At 53.8% G+C, this 15,192-nt stretch overlaps 1 protein-coding gene across 2 annotated transcripts in view; it reads right to left on the bottom strand.

Annotated features, from left to right (window-relative positions):
• The window catches only part of CORO2B (coronin 2B), a 151,312-nt gene extending 140,938 nt beyond the window's left edge, over positions 1-10,374 (bottom strand). Inside the window, exon 1 of one of the 2 annotated variants that reach the window (XM_045395651.3) lies at positions 9,758-10,374. In XM_045395651.3, the coding sequence (XP_045251586.1) occupies positions 9,758-9,772 (15 nt within the window). In that variant the 5' untranslated portion in view covers positions 9,773-10,374. The remainder of the gene's footprint in view (positions 1-9,757) is intronic. The other variant, XM_065548116.2, reaches the window with a different exon arrangement.
• Between the last annotated feature and the right edge of the window lie 4,818 nt (positions 10,375-15,192).

Raw genomic sequence — 15,192 nt, 5'->3', positions numbered from 1 at the left:
TTCCCAGATCTTTTAATGAGTAAGGCAGGAAGGCAGACTCAGGGTCTCTAGAAGACAGATTTGTGAAGATAAAGTCATCAGTTGGCCACTCAGGTATGCAGAAATCCCCTTTCCCAGAATTCCAAATTTCTCGGAATCCCAAATTTCCCCATGCATTTCTGCAAGCTGGTCTTTCACCTGGAGGTCAGCAAGGCAGGCATAACCAGCAATTTCTTCGGGAGTTAAATAAAAATCCTCAGGAATTAAATCCCTTTGTCGCCTTCCACCAACACCTTTCTTTCCATCAGCCGTTCCACATCCTGGAAATTCTACCAGATTCCAGATTATAAAACTGTTAGTTCTGAAATCAAACTCAAGGTGTTTAAATGATTTGCTGCAATGCCTCAAGCTAGTAGAGGCTATTCCTCTCCATAAACCTAAAGGAAAAGCAGGTCTGAGTCCCGGGGGCATCGGGATGTATCTGGAGCAAAGATCAAGGTCATTTGACAGTGGGAACCTGGTCTCTCTGCCTAGGGACCCAGGTAGGACTGTGCTCTGGGGCCCACCTTTCCTCGCCTTCCACAGGGAGCTCTGATCTACAGAGAGCCGGGATGATACAGATCAAGGTTTGGATGCTTTATTTGGCTCACTTTTCAAATGAAAGCAGGACACCACATTTTTATAGCCAGATTATTTGTCCCAAGCATATTAAAACAGCCAAAATAGACAGAACAGGAAGAGAGAAAAGCAAGTTTTCATCCGCACCAAACTAGCCTGACAGAGTAAAAACAGATAGAGGCTGTTTGGAAGAGACGAACTTTTCTCTTCCACCCACAGAGTATGAATCAATTCTGAAATAAGGACTACAGCAGGGGAGAAGTGGGCTAGCTATTGGAAGGAACTGCCTAAATCTGAGGGCCTTGAAATACTGGTGAGGAAGAAGAAAGGAGGGGGCACAGATTAGACATCACAATAAACCATTTCCTTCCATGACATCTACAAAGCGCCTTATTTACATCTTTCCCGTGTTACTTGAATATTAGAGCACCCTACAGAGATAGACTACTAACTCCATTTTCACAGAGACTCAGAGACATCCAGGGACTAGCCCAAGGTCACACAGTAAGGAGCAGAGGCAAGAGCAAGGCCTGGGTCTTCTGCCTCCAGGTCCCGTGCTCTGGACTACATGTTTCCGGGTCATTCCCACCAGCCTGACAAAGTGGCAAGACAGAAGGCCTGCGAGGCAGGCTGAGTCCCTGACTGGCTGTGGGAACATTGTAAAAGTTACCTCCCTTCTTTCCCTGGACCTCCATTTCTGCAACCATAGGAAGGGGGATAATAATAGCACAGATTTCATAGACTGTCATGAAGCTTAAATGAATTAATACATATAAAACAGATTGTATACGCTTGGCATAAACTAAGTGCTCTGGAAGGGTTAGCCGCTTCTGTTATCATCGTTATTGTTATTGCCTGTTGGTCCCTTGAAAGCAGGGACCTAGCACCTGGTAAAAGGCTGGGAACTGCCTACTAGTAAATTAGTATTTTTAAAACTAATCTAAATTAAAATTAGGAATCATTCTCATATTCCTAAAAAGTGTAGAGTGCTGTACAGGCAGAGGGCCGGCCCAGATGACCTCAGACGTCTCCGGGGTTAAATACCGATCATGGAGGCTTCCCAGGAATTAGCATAAGCACCTACCCGGGGTGAGCCTCCACACACCACCACTCTGGGCAGCCAGAGCCTCCAGGGGTGTTAGCATTTGTCTCATACAGGGGCCAGTAAGTTTAAGCCTGTGGCATGAACACCACGTAAAACATCCACCTTCTCTGAGCTCAGGCAAAGCAGACACCAAACTGCAGACACTTAGGGGTTTTTGTTTGTTTGTTTGTTTTAGAGATGGGGTCTCACTATGTTTCCCAGACTGATCCTCCTGCCTCAGCCTCCTGAGTAGCTGGCACTATTGGTGTGGACTTTTAACACTTTAGAAAAAAATGTGTGCCTGTGTGTGTGCGCATACGTATCTCCCTATAGTTTGACTTTAAAGACCAAGGCCCAATATAGATAATAAGAAAGATCTAAAGAACAAAAATGGTCATAATTGAGCCCACTACAAATATAAGGTGGAAATTTTCCTGCCAGAGCAAAGTTTCCTTTTGGAAAAATAAATGACTTCTCCCTCCTGCCTGAGAGCCAGGAGAGCCTCTGGCCTCCTTACACAGCCCAAGGAGGCTCTGTGAGGCATCGGGGTGGGCAACTGAACTTGGAACTTCCACATCCCCCTGCCTGGGTTAGTTTTAGAAGCATCCAGGGTCAGGTCACCATCCCTATCACCAAGCAGCAGGCAAGGGGAAGGAAAGAGGCCAGAATCCAGAGGTCCGGACATGGACCAGTTCCATCCTGCCTCACTGGGCCACCTTTTACAGGTGACTTAGCCTCTCTGTGCCTGCGTCCTTATCTGTAAAGCAGGGATGATAACAGTAACCTATACCATGATGTTGCTCTGAGGATTAAATGAGTGGATACTTGTACCACGCTCTCATCAATGCCCGGCATGCAGGAAGCGATCAAGGTCCATGGTTTTTGACTCCTGACGTTTGCCCATTCATCCCTGGCCTATTGCTCCCTCCTCAGCTCCCCTCCTTTCACCTGCTACCTCCCACTCATCCTTCATGACTCAACTTAAAGTCACTTCCTGATCCCTCTGACTATATCAGGCCCCCTGCTATTCCCAGAGTTCTCTGTATTGCTCATTTCATAAGCCCCAGGACACTCATTAATTTTCTGTCTTCCTGAGAATAACAGCTAACACTACATGTCAGGCATATGGTAAGTGCCTCACATGGACCAGCTCACTTTATCTTAATAACAATCCTCTTAAGTGCTACTATTATCAATCCCAATGAATGGATGAGGAAACAGATGTTCAGAGAGGTGAGGCAACTTGCCCAAGAATACACAGAAAGTAAATGACAGACTGCCATGTGTTTGACTTCAAAGCCAGCATTCCTAGCCAGTGGCACCCCAAATCATCAGGGGCTATCTCGAGAAAAGGCTGCTTCTTGTAAGGGCTGCAGGCCTGGACCAGGGACCTGCGTTCTCTGAACCAAGCTACCCTCATGGAAATGGAGAAGGCGGCTCTGCCTCTGTCATACTTTGTTCTGCCCTGGGCTGAATGCCCTGCCCAAGCAGCCCGATCTGATGTCAAACACCATGCATAGGACACCCTCCTCCCCCAGCACCCTTCCCCGAATTATTTACATGACTCCCAGCTCCAGTAAAGACCACAGGCAAATCTAAGCAGGACACAACCATAGGCATCACCCTCAAGGCAACCAGCATTTGTCCTGCACATCCTCAGTGGCTGGACCACAGACACAACAGATAATAGCCCACTGTGTTGTAGGTGGGGGGGGGGGCTGGTGGGGAGTGGAAGCAGAGTAGGATCATGTCCCAGGACCAAAGGCCTAGAAGTGAGATGAAAGTGTTCTCTGGAGTCAGACAGCCCAGGTACAAATCCCTGCTCCCCCCCCATTCATTCAACCTGTGACCTTGAGCAGTTCACCTACTCTCACTAAGCCTCACTCTCCTCCTCTGGAAAATGGGATGGATAATAGAATCTACCCCATGGTTGTGCCGAGTAAATGCGATCATGCATGCCCAACGCCTGCTTGATAACTGTCATTATCGTGATGATGGTGATTAATCTTCACGGGTTGTGGACCATTATGTGATCGGATTGAAAAGGTTCTGGCTCAAAGCCAGAAGATCTGGGCGTGCATCCCGCCTCTGACCCACATTAGCTCTGGGACCGGGGTGTGGTCATCTCTCCACTCAGACATTGTTTATCCATCCCTAAATAGAGGGGACCCTCCCCACCATGAGAAAGCTGATGGGATTCAGGGCAGTAACCCATGGATGTATTCTGTACGAAAGACAGCCTGAGCAAACCTGGGAGCCTCCCATCGCTACATTAATTAATTGGAAGGAGGGTGCCAGCCAGAAACCAATTACAAAATCCCTCCAGGGGCCTCTGCGGGGGCAAAAAGGAGGGGTGAGGAAGGGCGGTGGTGGCTTCTCCCCATTCCCCACCCCCACCCCACTTGTGCCTCCTTAGCAGCTGGTCCTGCACTCCAGGCCCACAAAGGAGAGGCTCATTCTAAACAGCTTCTTTTCATGTGGAAGCCACTGGATTTGCATCTGTCCTTCCCTGGCAGGGCCTGCCCCATGCCAGCTGCTCCAAGCTCCCCAGGCTGCAGGGTGCTTCAGGACCCTGGGCCTGAGCCTGCGGGGCCAAAAGGGGGAGGAATGGGAACCCAATGGGGCTGATCAGGAAAAGAGGGAAGGAGACCGGGCTGGGCGCAGAGAGAATTTGCACACATTTTCATCTCCTGGACACAAGATAATCTCTGTGGCCAGGCATATCCAAATCAGAATCAGGGCTGCCCGGGTGCCAGTAGCCGAGACTCCACCAGTACTGGCCCTGGAGGAGGCTGTGTCTGCTCCAGCTAGTTGGCCTGGGAGAGCAGTGGAAAAACTCACTCCATCCCTGAGCTGCCAGGACATTGGCCCAGCCAGCGTCCACACTCCCAACCAGCCAAACTCGTGTGTGCCAACCTCACAGGGCTGGCCAGTGTGGGGTGATTCTGGGAGCCCTGGAGAGCCTCACACCCTGCCCAGCTTCCTCTAAGAGCTGCCATAGGTGTCAAGGTGGCAGTGCCTGGGGGGAGGGGAACACAGGGCCTCTGGGCACAGTCAGGAAGAAAGCATCTGACAGTGCTTTTCTGGAGAGTGAGCTTCATTGCCTAGAGGGAGAGACAGTAAGGAAGGAAAGAGCCTGCATTCATTAGGCACTTACAGTATGCAGGCAAGACAAGAGATCTCCCAGCTTGTGCCCACTGGACCTCGAGACTCTGAACTCAGGGCTTTGGCCTTTCCATGTCCTTCTCCTCTAAGGCCCTGGATCCCAGGGACTGTGGCTAATGCCACTGTGTTCCTAATGCCTCACACAGGGTCTGGCCCAGGGTAGGTGCTCAGAGGGTGCTGGCTAAAGGAACGAATGACTCCTAGCCGCACACCTCCCAGCATGAGAATGCTGGATATCTGGAAGAAGCCCGGGAAGGGAGAGGAGGCATAAAGGGTGTGTGGGCAGAGCAGGCAGAGCTCCTGCCCACCCGCAAGTGGGCTCCCACCCGGGAGCTGGCTCTGTGCTGGTTCCCCCGCTTCCTCTTCACCAAGGCTTCCTGAGGTGCTGGCTCTCTCACTTCCTCTCCCAGGGAGACCCAGATAGGAACAAGGTGCTGGGATGTAGAATGCCAGGAGGTTCAGGTATCTCCCAGATACCTAGATTCTGCATCAGGGAACCGGAGGCAGAGAGGCCTTATAATCCCCCTCGCCATCTGACTGTAGGTATAGCAAGGCTCCCATGGACTTGGCTCCCCTGCCCCACATCCTGTCCCTCCTCCCATCCCCGCAATGCTTTTTCCATCTAGGGCAGAGGGTATCCCACAGAGGGAAATCCAGGCACCAGCAGGACAGGCAGGGGCGATGCAGTGGGGTAACTGGAGTGGGGCCAAAACACCTGTGCCTGCTCAGGCTGCCCCAGGACCCCTTCCCAGGGCAGCCAGGTGGAAAGAGCACTGACCACCAGTCAGGAGGATTGACGTGCCAGCCCCTCCAGCCTCAAACTTGTTGAATGACTTTGGGCAAGTCACAAGGTCACAACTTCTGCTTCCAGGGTCTCAGCTCCCTCATTTCTCAAGGAAAGGGTTGGGGGATGTGCCTGCTCCAAAATTTTATTTTCCTGTGGGTGACTCTGTAGGGGCCCTAGAGACACACGATCTTTGGCAAATGCAGACCTGCTATTACCTGGGCAGGATAACATCATCCTCAGTCCTTTCACACTCAGCAGGAGCCACTGGCTCCTATCAGCAGTCTGTGCCCTGCTGCAGCTGGGGCAGCAGAGAGAAGGTTGCCCACAGAAAGAGGGGCCAAGGTACCGCTGACTGTGCTGCTCACGGACCTACAATCTATCTGCTTAGCAGGGAGGAGCATGTTGGCAACCAAGGTCTTCTCTTTTCCCACACTCCTTCTCCTGAGGCCTTCTGGGGTGCAGCAGGCAATTCTGCTGCTCAGGGCACTTGGTTCCTGGACCACTGACCCCTTGAGCCAGGCTCAGGAAGGTAAAAAGCATTCAGCTCATAGCATCTAACTTAACACGGCACACCTGAAAACAGGGGAGCCTGATCGCTGTAAGCCACCTCCTCCCTTACCTGGAAGACCTACCTCTGGTCACATCACAGCCAGCAGCCAGGAAATCCCTCAAAGGGCCTTTGAGCAGGACAAAGCGGGTTGCAAGGGCCTACACTTCAGCTCACAGGTTTTCTTATAGCCCATCAACTTGTACTTTACACACAACTCTATTAATGTACTTTGTCCTCTGCTTTTCCAGTTGATAGCAATGTAGAAACAGATATTTAGAACTGGAGAAGCACCGCTAGGCTGGTATATGACTGAGATGGAACACAAAGAGAAAAACTGTGCAAAGCAGTTAGAAGAACATGAAGAATAAAATCAGCTGGAGCTACTTGTCTCAGGGAAAGCCTTGGCTCCCTCACCCCGAGCTGCCCTAGGAAGCACGTTGGACTAAGACTGAGAGAAGGCAGCACCTTGACCTCCAGTGCATGCTCAGGGCTCTGCATCAGAGCCTTCCTTCCCTCCGCTCTTTCTTCCCTTTTGCTGGCTTTCTTCTCTTTCTCGTCCCAAAAGAAATTAAGGTAACTTACTAAATTATACACAATCAAATAGACTTTAAAACATAACCAGGAGAAATGTCATGGGGCTAGAAGATTTCCGGGGCTCTGTGTTCCTAAGGCTAGTTAGGGCAGGAGTCCTTCAGAAACCCACAGGGTTTGCCTGCAGCTTCAGCAGTGTACCTCATGGTTAAGGGGGCAAGGGGATGTATGAGAGAGGCAGAAAACGGAAAACAGGCTGACCTCCTCTGTGGAAGTGCTACTGAGGATCTAGCAACTTGCCATCTGGTTTCCTCTTCTCCACTTGCCAGGCCTCTCTGAGCTCAGAGCTCCTGCAGTCCATACCTAACCCTGAACCAGAGGACTCTGCCCTCAGGGGACCTGGTACAAGGACTAAGGCATTCGTCCAAGGGGCAGGAAGTTGGGACCCAGCCATGACCCTCTGCCTGGAGAAGCAACAGCAGAGAAGTCTAGAGCCCTAGACACTGCCCTGGGAGCTCACTCTCGAACCCATTCCCTCCCCTACCCACCGCTCCCAGTGTGTCAGCAGCGATCTTACCTCTCACACTCTCTTTAGGGTTCTCCTTCACATCTGTCTTGTAAACAGACCACCCCCCAGATAACAAAGAGTCTCCCAATCTCCATCAGAGGTGACTTTCTTGCCAGAACTGAAGCTGCACCAAGGCTCAGCAGAAGAGGCCCTAGAGATCACTGGAATCAAGTCTTACATTTGACAGACAGAAAAACAGAGGCCCAAGGATGGAAGTGACTGTCCAAGGTCACACAGCCTGTTGGTGGCTGATTTAGGACTAGAGGCCAGGCCTTCACACTTTCAGAGCATGGTGGCTTTCCCTATAGTACTGGAGGAGCTACCACCAGCAGGCTTGTAGACAGCAAGACAGTCCCCAGGACCTCTCCTGCACCCCTCCTGCTATCTGTTCCCCACAAGAACACGCCGGTCTGTGAAGGGCCAGCAAGGGGAGAGAAGATAGGGTTAAGGTGGGGATTTTATTTAATCCTCTGAGCTGGCTTAAGCCAAAGCCACATTGGTTAGAGCAGGAGGTGAGCGACATGGAGGGTTTGTTGGGGGCTGGGTACGGGGGTGGAGGAGTGTTGAATAGTCATTGGATACCAAGAAGCTAGGCCTGCCAGCGGGCTTAACAGGTAAGCACCCGCTTTCATGGACTCCCTGTCCCACCCCTGCTTCAAGGTTCAGGCCTCCAAGCAGTGCTCCTCTGCCATGGAAGTCCCCCAGTAGCCAGGATGCCCAACAGAGCAGAGCAGTGCAAAGATCACTGGCCATAGATTGAGATAGACTTGAGGACAAACCCCAGCTCTGCAACATACATGCTGTGTGATCTCAGGCAAGTCATTTCACGTCTCTGAGCCTCAGCTCCTTCCACTGTTAAAGCGAACCGAACACACCTTCCTTGCAGGCCTCCGGGGAAGGAAGGCTGCATGAGTTCACGCACATAAAGAGACACAGGGGAGGCGCCGAGTTAATCCTCAGCGCTATTATTCAAACCTCACATCCTTTCTCTCTCTAGCCGGGTCCATCCATTACTCCTCTGTCTCAGCCCACTTGCATCTTTGACATTAATAACCTTAATATCCCTCCCAGCTGAACAGCATGTGCATCATTTCAAAACCCTAAGCATCCTACCCGCGGTGGGTCACAACAGCCCTGCCAGAAGTAGCCAGAGCTGAGGAAGGCCCTGCACCGTCAAGTTCATCTTCTCGCAGTGCTCCCAAGTCCCAGAACCAGGGCCAATGGCAAAGTTTGGAGTTGGGCCCAAGAATCCGCACAAACATTCAGTCTTGGGGCACACTTGAGGAGGGCATGGGCAGGCCCTGGCTTAGCAGAAGGGGCCAAAACCACCCCACCTCCATCACTTGCACCCCAACCCTCCATCTGGCCCCACTGCTCTGACCACAAGTGGGCCTCCGGTCCCACTTTGGCCTCCAGCTCCCCAATTCTGGGACCCAGCTGGGCAGCTGGAAAAGGTGGAGTCTGGCCCTTGAATGGACGGCCAAGCCCAAGGCCACGGCCAGACTGTGAGCTCAGTACCCAGACAGATCTCTCTGAAGAGTGTGGGTTCACACCCTTGATTTTACTGGTTCTTTAACAGCCTGTTACCACCCAGGACCCATATTATCACCCTTACAGCACACAAGAAGAAACTGAGGCCCAAAGTGGACCCCTCCCCGACCAAGGTCATCCAGGGGATTTGGGATAGAGCTGGGGATTGAACTCAGGTCTCCCTGGTCCCTTGACCCTGACACTTTCCACTGCCCCATCATCTTTCCTCTTAACTCTTTCCTCCCTACAACTAGGAAGCCCCTAAAGTCTCTCCAATAAACGTGGGCCCCTATGACAAGGCCCAACAATCGTCCTCCAATATGGGGGCTGCCAAGATGCCCACCTTTGCTTCCCCTGTCACATTCCCTCCCCACATTTTCAAGTCAACCACCTGGACCTGCCCTGTCTCTGGTAGCGGCTCCCCGGGACTGGGCAGCGCCTTCTGCACAGAGTGGCTTTGGAGTGGAGCCAGCGCTCCCGGCATGGGCAGCGGAGGCTGGCAGGTGGGGTGGGGTTTCCCCTCCGCTGGCCTCCTCGGGGCGGCAGGCCCATCCCCACACCCACTGCTCAGCACCAGCCCCTGCCAGCGACGCTCCCCGCCGCGCACTCCCCGGAGGGACACCGCCAGCCGCCCAGCCCAGCTCTCTAGGGGTTAAAAATGCAGCATCCCAAACAAGGGTTAAAAATGCAGTCCCGGGGTTGGGCCGGGCGCGGAGGGATGTTGGCCAAACCGCCGGGGCTGCCAGAGCGGCAATCTCCCTCTGGCCTCCGCAGTCTTTGGGGGCCAGAGTGACTCGAGCGGATCCCGCAGCAAGAGAGGCGCGCGCCGCACCTTCTCAGCACCGGCGCCCCCTCCCCATACCCACACCCCCGCGCCCCCCGCTGCCCAGCCCGGGGGCTGCAGGCGCCGGCGGGTCCCGGGCGCGGCGGGCGAGCTGCGCTTACCTTTGTGACAGTCATGCAGAAACTCCGCGGCGGAGCGGGGGCGCGGGCGCGGCGTGCGGGGGCGGCGGCGGCCCGGGGAGGCGGCGGGAAGGGGGTCCGGCAGCTCCCGGCGCGCTCCCCGCGCCCCGCCGGCGGTTCGGCCGAGCCTGGGGGCTGCGCTCCGGGCGGGCAGCGCGCAGGGACCGCTCGTTGGCGCTCGCCCGCCGCTCGTCGCTGATGTCAGCCCCGAATGTGCATTTATAATAGATGAGCCTCCTTCGCCGCAGGAAGGCGAGGCAGGAAGAAAGGGAGAGAGGGAGAGGGCCCGGGCTGGGGGGCGGGGGGAGGAAGAGGGGCCGGGAACTCGCTACAAAAGAGGAGGCGGAGGGAGGAGGAGGAGGAAGCGCAGCCCGCCTGCGGCCGTGCCCCGCGCCTCCCGCTCGATCGCCGGCCGCCGGGCACTGCCGCTCCCGGAGCCGGGACGGGCGCCCGGGTCCGCGGCCTTAACTCCTTCGGGCCTGCGGACGCCACTCGGCTGGGCGAGGCTGGCTCCCGGCACCTGCCGGCTAGGGGAGCGGGCGGCGCCCCGGGCTCTCCGGTGTCCCGCTGGCCCGGGGACGCTGGTGAAGTCACAGACTGGACGGCCGAAGCACTGCGCGGGCAAAGAAGGCTGTCGGGCTCGCCCCCTGGAGGCTCGCAAAGTCGGCCCGTGGGCCGTGAGTGTGGCGCGGCGGGCTGGGAGGGGCGTGGCAGCCGCAAGCCCGGGAGCCCTGCCCGCACCCCACCTCGCGCTGGCCTGGGGCACAGGGTGGCCAGACGGATTTGTGTAAGCACTCTTTCGAATCTAATTCCCGCCGCGATTACTTGCCCGAAGGCCGCCTTAGTGAGTTTTGCAGAGGAGGAAACTGATGATCAAAGTGGGACGGACGTGGGAAGTGACTTAGACCACAGCACAAGACCTGCCTGCCCGAGTCGTTCCTCCCGCCCTTTCCACTCCGCTGCTAGCTCCCTAAGGGAACCTCTTGTTATAGAAGCTGCCCTGCCCTAGGACCGTCTACACTACCCCCGAATGCCGCTCTTCTCGTGGAGGGACAACACAGGTGCGTCCCGTGTGCTGATCCAATCCTGACTTGGGGCACACTGTGTCCTGGAGCTGCTGTGGGGATTTGAGGGACAGTCACCTGGAGGTGACCTCGCAAGTCTTGAGAAAGGAGTCTCCCTCCCAAGCACCTGGGCAGAACCGGTTTCCGCAGATACAGAACCGTGAAGAGGGTGGAGGGGAGGGGTTAGCAGAGATGGAGGCAGAGGAGTCCTCCAGGCAGGACAGCCTGGCAAGCCCGGAAGTGCTGGTTTCCTGCTCCGTGGTAATTACCAGTGCAATTCACCAGGACAGCGATGGCAACGTCATATATGAGCACCTGCTCTGTGGAAAGTGCTGGGGGAACAGAGAGGAGATGGAATGCCTGGCTTCCAGGAGACCAGTGTCTAGATTGGAGCAGTAATAAGAGTAACCAGCCTCCAGGAAGTGCTTTGTGGGTCATCGTGCAATTTTTGTTTTGTTTTGTTTTGTTTTTTGAGACGGGAGTAGTCTCTCTGTCGCCCAGGCTGGAGTGCAGTGGTGCAATCTGGACTCACTGCAACCTCCGCCTCCAGGATTCAAGTGATTCTTCTGCCTCAGCCCCTCAAATAGCTGGGACTACAGGCACGCAGCTACCACGCTGGGCTAATTTTTTATTTTTAGTAGAGATGGGGTTTCACCGTATTGGCCAGGTTGGTCTTGAACTCCTGACCTCGTGATCCACCTGCCTCAGCCTCCCAAAGTGCTGGGATTACAGGCATAAGCCACCGCACCTGGGCCTGCCATTTTTAACTACATTTTCTTGGGAACCCTAAATGCAACAGTGTAAGGAAAGAACTACCATCCCCATTTTGCTGATGAGTAAACAGATTTAGAGAAGGGAGGGGACTTGCCCAAGAAGACACAGTGACAGAGCGAGGACTTGAATGAAAGTCTTAAATCAAGCTCAGCATTGTGCTTTGAATCCGTAAACTCCAGGGTCCATTCCTACCTACTGCCTTATTTGAGTTTCACAGGTGTCTTAGGTTATAGGTAGGCAGCTATTCGTTCCCTAGAGGAGTTCCAGGGACTTACTAAATCTCTTGGGTAGCAGATGTGCTGCAGACCTCAGGCATCTCCTCTGTGCCAAACCCTTCCTAAGGCATCTTCCCACGTTGCTTGCCTGCCAGGAATGCTCTCTTATTCTTCTGCAGTAACTCAAATGCATCCCACCTCTCACGGCACCACCTCCTTGCCACCTCTCCTGACAACTCCAGCCCAATGGCTCTCCCTGTTGCATTTAGTTCTGAGTGTCTGGTCTCATTTTCATGAGCCTCTGAGCACAGAGGCATGCCTTCTCTCACTGTGTACCCCTGGGCACCTAGTAGGAGCTTAGCAAATATTTAATGCCACCGAGAACAAATCAAGCAAAATACACATTTAACCTGCAGCAGAGGAAATTTAAATTGGGCCCACGAAAGCATTTCCCACCAGCGAGCTGTCCAGCACTGGAAGAGTCAGATTCCCTGTCTCAGCTGTCTTGGGCAGGTTAGCCTCTAGCCAGGAGGATGGAACTCAAGACCTTTACAGGGCCCTTGCAGCCCTAGGACCCCATCAGAAGCCTTTAAAGGGCAACTCAAGGACACCAGTCACCCTGCACCCATGGCTGTGACTTGTCTGTCCACTTTTATATCTTACAGAGATTTCAAATCCCAGATTGTCATCCTGAGCTACCCAGCATGCCTCTTGGCACCTTTCCTACCATCCGCCGTTGCTGTGGGCTCTGGGAATGAGACAAGTACTTAATATCAGCTTGAGCCAAATGTAATTAGGAACATCAATCTGCTGCCCCTAACCCATGTGACGTTCTCCAAAGGCAGAAGGAAAATGTTTCTGATCCCTCCTGTGCTGCTGGCTCACCCCCTCTGTCACATCTCCCCAGGCAGAAGGGAGGTCTAGAAGAGCAAGGGCAAACTCAGACAATGCCACATCCCCTTGTGCCCAGTCATGGCCTCTGCGTGTAGGAGATACTGAGAAATACATGCATTTGCTTTTCTTTTCTTTCTTTCTTTCTTTTTTTTTTTTTTTTTTTTTTTTGTGACGTAGTCTCACTCTGTCACCCAGGCTGGAGTGCAATGGTGTGGTCTTGGCTCACTGCAACCTCTGCCTCTCGGGTTCAGGCGATTCTCCCGCCTCAGCCTCCTGAATAGCTGGGACTACAGGTGCCTGCCACCCTACGTGACTAATTTTTGTATTTTTAGTACAGACAGGGTTTCACTATGTTGGCCAGGCTGGTCTCGAACTCCTGACCTCGTGATCCACCTGCTTCGGCCTCCCAAAGTGTTGGGATTACAAGCGTGAGCCACCGCACCCAGCCAATGCATGCATTTTGTATGGTACGATTGTTAACACCACAACACTACTCATCCTGGGTCTCCGGTAACATAGCCCTTAGTTTGGGTTTCCTCCAAAGCAAAGCCTGAGAAAGGTGTTGGATGCAAGTGATTTAACTGGAAGGTGATCACAGGAGTGGAAGAGTGGGGCAGTGGAGGTGGGGAGTAGTGTGGTTGAGAAGGAGCAAAGGTGAATACGCCAGTATAAAGGTGTATTCTCGCCGGGCACGTTGGCTCACACCTGTAATCCCAGCACTTTGGGATGCCAAGGGGGACAGATCACAAGGTCAGGAGTTTGAGACCAGCCTGGCCAAGATGGTGAAACCCCATCTCTACTAAAAATACAAAAATTAGCCAGGCGCAGTGGTGGGCACCTGTAATCCCAGCTACTCAGGAGGCTGAGGCAGGAGAATTGCTTGAACCCGGGAGGCAGAGGTTGCAGTGAGCCAAGATTGCGCTACTGCACTCCAGCCTGGGTAACAGAGCAAGTATCAGAAAAAAAGAAGAAAAAAGTGTATTCTCAGTGTGACTGCAGGAGGCATCCAGGGGAGGGAGGCTCAGTTCCCCAGAGACCCCTGGACCGGATACAGAATTGCCTGTCAGATGAGCGGGGTGTTTACCCACGTTCCTCTTCCGCATTGTTTGAGAGCTGCCCCGAGGGCATTACCTCCTTGCACTTCAGGGCTGTGCTTTTGGGAGGGCAGAGCAGGCCTCTCAGCTTCAGAGAATGTCCTGGGGCAGAAAGTGAAGAATCCCTGGTTCTTATGGAGGTGGGATGCTGTCAGTTCAAGTCTGGGCTTTCTCAGATGTGCTAAACTGCAGGTGAGATTAGAAGTGGAGTAGCCTGAGGGGATACGGTACACACTGTGGGGTACATAAGAGTTTGCTGTATTAGTTCTGGTCTCTTCTAGAGACTCTCATGCCTCAATGCTTTAGGCCATGGTCTTTCCTGGGCCTCTGGGGCCCTAACCCTCTTTCTCAGCATGGCAAACTCCTATTCATCTTTCAAAGTCCAGCTCAAGTGTCAGCTCTGCATGTAGGTCTCCTGGCGCTGTATCCATGGTGGCCTGATTCACCCTGTATTATAATGAAATATATTTGCTCCTATCTCTTTATGGGCTCTAACCATGTGTTTGTTCTCTTTTTTAAAATCACAAGGCTGACACATGGGAGACGCTGGATAACTGCCTTGCTGATCAATAAGGCTGTGATGGCACCTTTATCTTCAACCTTAATAACCTCCTATTCAAGTCCAGGTTCCTATAGCAAGGAATGAGGGCCTCTCGGTGTGAGGCTCTGCCCTGCCTAGTGTGCTTCTTTGCCCAGCATCTGCCCAGGCCCTGTACCGAGTGCTACTCTACAGAGTGAGGAGGGCTTGGGCCTTGCCCCCAAGAAGCTTGCAGTCTCTTAGAATTACCTGCAGCTGTGGGCACCCATCCCAGACCATGGGTGAGTGGGTGCTGCATTGTGGCAGAGGCCACAGGGAGATTCCCAAAGCTGTAGAGCCCCAAAGAGGGAGATGCTCCTCCAGCCCTTGCTGCCTGCCTCGCTCATGCCACCCCAGGCGGCATGCCCACATGCTGGCCGCCTCGGCTCCTCAGGCTTCCAAGCCCCTGCAGCTCTCAAGTTCCCTCCCTCCTCTCTGTCTGCACGGTGACTGCCCTAGCTCAGCATTTTCCCTTGCTGGGCCACTCGGACTTGCCCTGTTGCCTGCCCTCTTGTGCAACTCAGTCCGTTCTCCCCCAGCAGCTCTTGCACACACAGATCTGGCTGCTTGAACCCCATCAGGGGCTCCCTGCTGTCCTCAGGATGAAGTCCAACAGGGTCCTCCAAGACCTGCCCCCACCCCCTGCATCTCCAGGCTTCCCGTCTCACCATAACCTGGCCCTTCTCTCCCGCTCAGCACCTGACTCTTCTTTAGTCTTTCCTTACGTGTTGCCTCCTCCAGGAAACCTTCCTAGACGGCGACTGGAATGGTCTAGCTGCACAGCCTCTGTGTCCCCGGC

The sequence above is a fragment of the Macaca fascicularis genome, chromosome 7 (assembly GCF_037993035.2).
Source record: "Macaca fascicularis isolate 582-1 chromosome 7, T2T-MFA8v1.1".
NCBI classification, from domain to species: Eukaryota; Metazoa; Chordata; class Mammalia; order Primates; family Cercopithecidae; genus Macaca; species Macaca fascicularis.
Note: the sequence above shows the minus strand (reverse complement) of the source record. Positions and strands in the feature narration are given on the sequence as shown.